At 36.3% G+C, this 5495-nt stretch overlaps 1 protein-coding gene across 1 annotated transcript; it reads right to left on the bottom strand.

The window, feature by feature from the left end:
- Positions 1-259: 259 nt before the first annotated feature.
- LOC149153460 (uncharacterized) lies at positions 260-3589 on the bottom strand. Its single transcript, XM_089443826.1, has 5 exons — positions 3093-3589; positions 2298-2538; positions 2009-2191; positions 631-1540; positions 260-440 (listed from the first exon to the last, which is right to left on the bottom strand). The coding sequence occupies exons 1-5, from the start codon at positions 3264-3266 to the stop codon at positions 260-262; spliced, it is 1689 nt and encodes a 562-aa protein (XP_089299952.1). The 5' UTR covers positions 3267-3589.
- Positions 3590-5495: the final 1906 nt, after the last annotated feature.

Raw genomic sequence — 5495 nt, 5'->3', positions numbered from 1 at the left:
CTCTTCCTTTCCTGGCTTAACTACGTTAAAGAGTAAGGACATGAATAGTAATATCACAATGGGATATTATGACATCCAGACAAATCACATATTGATAGTTAAAGAGTGGTCATTACCTTTAGAAATTGAAGAGCTCTGCATGGTGATAGATCTTGCAGCATCATTAGGCTTTAAAGAAGCTGAACTGTTTGTCATAACGAATGGGCAAAGCAGTGAGAAGGATACCCATTTGTGCAGAAAAGAAGCAATAAGTCTACCACTAGAAAATGAAAGATAAATGCATACTGACAGGTAACGAACTTAGCATAAATATATGCTTCTCACCTTGAATGTTCATGTCTTTCTTGGCGAGAATTCCCATCCCTTTAGGGATAGGAGAATCAGGTTTAACTGGACTTTGGTTTGCATTTGTACTTGTTTGGATCTCATCAAATTCCATGCTGTTACGAAATTTTAAAATCACAGGAAAATGGTAAACTTGAGAAATCCTGAATTAGAGATGGATATTGCCTTAACAATGTAGTGGTAGCAATGCTAAAAAAAAGGATGAAAAGGTTGTAAAAGCTATTCATTGCAATGCATTATGACCTGCACAATAGTAAAATATGAGAATAAAGTTATGATGGATACCTAATTTCTGCTGTTTGATCCATCGAGGCAACAGCATCTGGACATGCCAACTCTTCTGAATCAAATTGGAAATCAACAAGGAAATCTGACATGAACTTCTCAAAATCAGCATCCATAGGAGGTATGTCAACCAAATCAAACTGCCCAACATCCATTTCATCATTTCCATATGAAGTATGGCACGTAGATGACAGGTCTGTCGGTGTTTCCTTGGGGTTTGATTTAATTGGGCTTCGTGTTGAAGTTGCAGCAGAACTGTTGAAATCTAACCGACTCTTGATGTTTCCCCTTTTTCCAACCTTCCTGGGGTTTAGCTTACTTGGAGACAAGGAACGACCAGAGTTCTTATCCTTAGAGGGGCCTTTTGGAGTTACAAATGCTGTGGAAGAGTCAAAACTATTTTCTGTAGAAATACTGGCATTCCCATTCCTAGCAACTCCATTATCCAGATTTGCTACTTGTCCATCTAAAATATTGTTCTGCATCTGAACAGATGATGATGCAGCAGTAGCAGGTATGCCGACAGAACCAGACAAGGCAGCATTTGTAGTCATCGGATATGAACCTTCTGTAGGAGAAGCAGCAGGAGTGGCAGCTTGGATGCAAAATGCTTGTGGTGGGGTTTGAGGGCAAGATGAGTAATCATTGGGCATCTGAGTACTTGTCTGAAGGGATTGATGCCATCCTTGTGAAGGTGCAGCAGGAGATGGATGATTATGGGAAGTCTTTATAGACATTGATGATGAATCATTTTGGGGCATGGGCATCAATAAAGGACTTGATGAAGCACTATTGGGTTGGCTATTCCCCAAGCGAGCTTGTGAAGGGGTGGACGTATGGGAAGAGGGTCGACCTACTTGAGATGGTCTGTGAAATACATTTGCAGACATCTGATATCCTTGACTAACTCCTGCAAAAGAGAAATGAATTTTATTCAGGTTAACTACACATGCCTTCTATATATCACATCTATCAATTTGAGCATAATTCAGAGCCATGATCGATAAGATCTCATAAATAAAAATACCGTTTGCTACACTTTTGAGCCCCATTGACCTACTTTGTGTCGTATCTTATCTTAGAGCATAAGCAGAACTTGAAAAATAGATTAATGCAACAATGCGTCAAGCCATGGAGCTAGACCCACAAAAACTTGAAAAAGATTCTAGAATTAATAAGCCTATACCCACTTCTGAAGACCTGCAAACCTCAAAGCCATTTCCTAAAATTGTGATTTATTGCATATTACTGGAAGCAGATAGTGCAGTGGGAACAACACATCCAGCCATTAGGAATGATTCTTTCACTGGGGAGCGTTTTGGGGAAAAAAATATGTACTTAATAGTTCAAACATATTAAAAAGAAAATGTGAGCTTACTTTCTGTAGAAATTGAGGAGTTGACAGACTGTGAAACAGGAGGGCATGCCTTCTTTGCACTAAGAGACGATGTGTCAGTCATAGGACTTGAACTCTTCCGCTTATTGTTTGGCACTGGCAACGCAGAGCGAGTAGCTACTACTACATTAGTTGCAGCAGAAGTGGGTGGGATTGCATAAGGCGCTGCAAGAAAAAACAGAAGTTTTCTGTATTAATATAACATCTTCCAAGATGGAACGCGAAATCACCTGACCCGAACCCACGCCCTCAACAAAGACACAGCAATCACCTGACATTGGGGTTGTCACTTCTGCTTGAGGACTCGGCAAAGCTGAAGAGGAAGCACCAGAAAATTGAGTGCTTATGCTTCCTGGTAACATGCCTCCAGACTGATAAGCATAGATGATGTCTTGCATGCCAAGCAAGAGCTGATCCATTCTGGCTTTCTCTTGACCAAGCGTTATCCTCTGCTCCTTCAATGTTATATAATCATCGAGTATGTCTGCCAAGCTAAGCATGCTTTTGGGCACCTGATAAAAAATAACACAGCCTAATTCGTTAATTTAATGCTGCTGGGGGAGAATGGTCGTTATAATTGCAAAAATCATTACATTCCATGTTACTAATAAAAGGAAACCTAGACTCCTAGCAATCACAGAAGGGCAATTTTTTTAACAAGATCAGAATTGCCGAATCTCATTTTTTATCGTTGTGCGATCCAAGGATACTAGTATTTAATGAAATAAACCAGATCTATTGCAAACAAGAGCTTGAACAAACTGTTTTCTCTAACAAAATGCTTCTTTTAACTACTATGAATTTGAATGAGAAATCTGCATTGAGCATTTTATTTCAAAAGAACAAAGATCCATTGCAAACAAAAGCTTGAACGATCCAATATTTTTTTAACAAACCGCATCCTTTAGGTATCAATACAAGTGCCAAATGCATTCTACCACCACTAGCAAAAGTCAAAATCAGATGGATTTAGAAGCCATGATCGCCCATTAGCCTGATCAATGCCCCTTGTTGAACAACCTGATCTAAAAGCGAAGAAAGAAATAAAAGAGATAAAAGTTGTGACCTGTCTAGGCTGAGCTACGCCAAGCACAGAAGCTGCCTCGGATCTGAATTCGGCGAGTGCCTTGGTGTAATGATTTTCTGCAAGATACCTATCCACAATGAAGGCAACTTGAACTGGTGTGACCTTACCAGTCCCCAGCTTCTCAGGTTTCTTACCCCTCGCTTGCCTGCCCATCTCTTGAACTCCGTTACACTGAAGCAATGGGCAATCAGCTTGCTGATTGATTGATTCAGTCTCACAGAGAACTTAACGACCATGCAAAATTACTCTCATATCTATGACTTCATGCACTGCAAAAACAGAGCAATGGGGATGGGACGAAAGTGCCCACTGAGCTCACAGAAAAAATAAACTCAAACTACGATAGAGCAGCAGCTGAGGATGCTGCAGAAACTCAAAGGAGTGTGAAGAATGAGTGTGGGAAATGCAAGTATCAGCAAGCATTGCCCACGCGAGGTAAAAACAGTGAATGGTGAATGAAGAAAAAGGAGGAGGAAGGGAGGGAATATGCAGAACTAACTACCCAAAAGCCAAAATTTGAAATTTTGGAAGGTAGGAGAGTGTGAGTAGTCAAAGTAAGTTTATTGGCGCCAACAACAAAAACGAACCACCAATTGAAGCCGCATCCTTTCGCGTGAACATTAATTTTTGCCTGCTCAGACGTTCACGTTGGGCGGGCAAAGCCAAATTTAAGGAGCGGGTTATTTTTCCCAAAATAAAAGTATAGCCTGTGCACCTTATAAATTTAGAGACAAAGGTTAAATAAATTGAAAAGATGGGTGATCGCTTTTACCAAAATGACAAAAAAATAAATGTATATCTTAATTTATGTTAAATAAATTGAAAGATGGGCGATCAGTTTTACTAAAATGATAAAAAAAAAAATGTATATCTTAATTTGTTTAGATAAATTAGTTTTTATTAATAAATAATACGTATTTATTTCCCTCCTAAATTATACCTATAATTTAAGGGAGTTTTTAAGTTTGTGTATAGTAAAGTTTCTCCATAAATCATTAAAAAGTAAATGTATGAGTTTTTTTTGCTACTTTAAATCTTTTATTAATAAATATTTTATTTTCCCTCCTAAATAAGAGGTTAGAATGTATGGAAACTTATATCAAAATAATTTTAAAAAAGTGTAGATTTTTTTTAAATGAGTAATTTAAATTTTTCATAAATAAGATATGTATTATTTTCTTAGTAAAGATATAATTGAAAGTAGTATTTAAGTTTAGGTATGAGATTATAGAAGTGGGATGTTGTTAAAAAGTATATGATTTTACTAAAATTTGTGTTAACAATGACTGTAAGGGATATTTACTTTTTTGTAAATATTAATTTGGTTGAAACTTTTTTTTGTCATAAAGTAAGATTTAAAAATGTTTATAATTTATGAAGAGTTCATCTTCTTTGGACTCTAAGAAACAAAATAAAGACATATAGTAAGAGTGAAAGTTTTCCCCCTTAGGAACCACTAATGAGTCATTTTAGGTAGTGCCATTTTTCTTTGAATAATGGTGATGAGTCAATGCAAAATCAAGAATAGTAGACAATGATGGTTGTCTTCACTACCACTTAACAAGTGAGTTATGATAGGTTAATGATGGTTGTCTTCACTATCACTTAACAATTGAGTTATGATAGGTTTTGACATCTTCAAAAAGAAAAAGAAAAATATACATATGATTGTATTGAAAGAACTAGATGCATTTTGCACTTTAAATATAATTTATCATAGGTGTTACATTTACTAAAATTTTAAAAATAAATAAGTCCATAATCTAAAAAAAGAGGGGGGAAAATGTAGATAGTTGTATATATATATATATATATAGTGAAGGAGAAACTAAGGCTCTAAATTATGGAAGGAGACTTACTAAATTCTCTAAGGATCCTCTAGAAAGTTGTTCCATATTTGCTTATAGATGCTTAGAGGGTGTCAATTTGACAGTCATAAATATGGGACTCACACCATTAGTAAATGACAAGAAGGTAGAGGCCCTTGGCTTGAAGTGTCCAATTAAATTTTGAGTTATCCTTTCAAGGGGGGGAGGAAAAATAATTCAATTCAAAAAGATGGTCATTAAATCTTAGTTTATCCTCTTAAAGCGGGGAAGAATAAAAAATTCAATTCAAAAGATGGGTTTTATAATTTCAATGGATCAAGATTAAAATCTTCTTTTATGGATAATGAACGCAAGATGAGAAAATGTATGGACCTAAATTGTGTGTGAGAAGGTCCATGAGCTTAAAAAGGGGGAACAAAAATGTTGATCGATATATATATATATATATATATAGAGAGAGAGAGAGAGAGAGTTATAAACTATGGAAGAAGATTTACTCAATTCTTTAAGGTTCCTCTAGATGGTTGTTCTATATTCGCTTATGGATGCTTGG

The sequence above is a fragment of the Pinus tabuliformis genome, chromosome 9, assembly GCF_031772625.1.
Source record: "Pinus tabuliformis cultivar Carrire ecotype Pingquan chromosome 9, CPIR1, whole genome shotgun sequence".
Classification (NCBI taxonomy): Eukaryota; Viridiplantae; Streptophyta; class Pinopsida; order Pinales; family Pinaceae; genus Pinus; species Pinus tabuliformis.
This window is presented reverse-complemented; position numbering and strand designations above follow the sequence as displayed.

Excerpts from the sequence above, each read along its gene's own strand:
- LOC149153460 (XM_089443826.1), bottom strand. The coding sequence starts at position 3,266 with ATGGGCAGGCAAGCGAGGGGTAAGAAACCTGAGAAGCTGGGGACTGGT. Across the intron at positions 1,541-2,008 it reads CTCCTCAATTTCTACAGAAA|GAGTTAGTCAAGGATATCAG; the intron begins GTAAGCTCACAT and ends TCTCTTTTGCAG. Across the intron at positions 441-630 it reads GATCAAACAGCAGAAATTAG|CATGGAATTTGATGAGATCC; the intron begins GTATCCATCATA and ends ATTTCGTAACAG.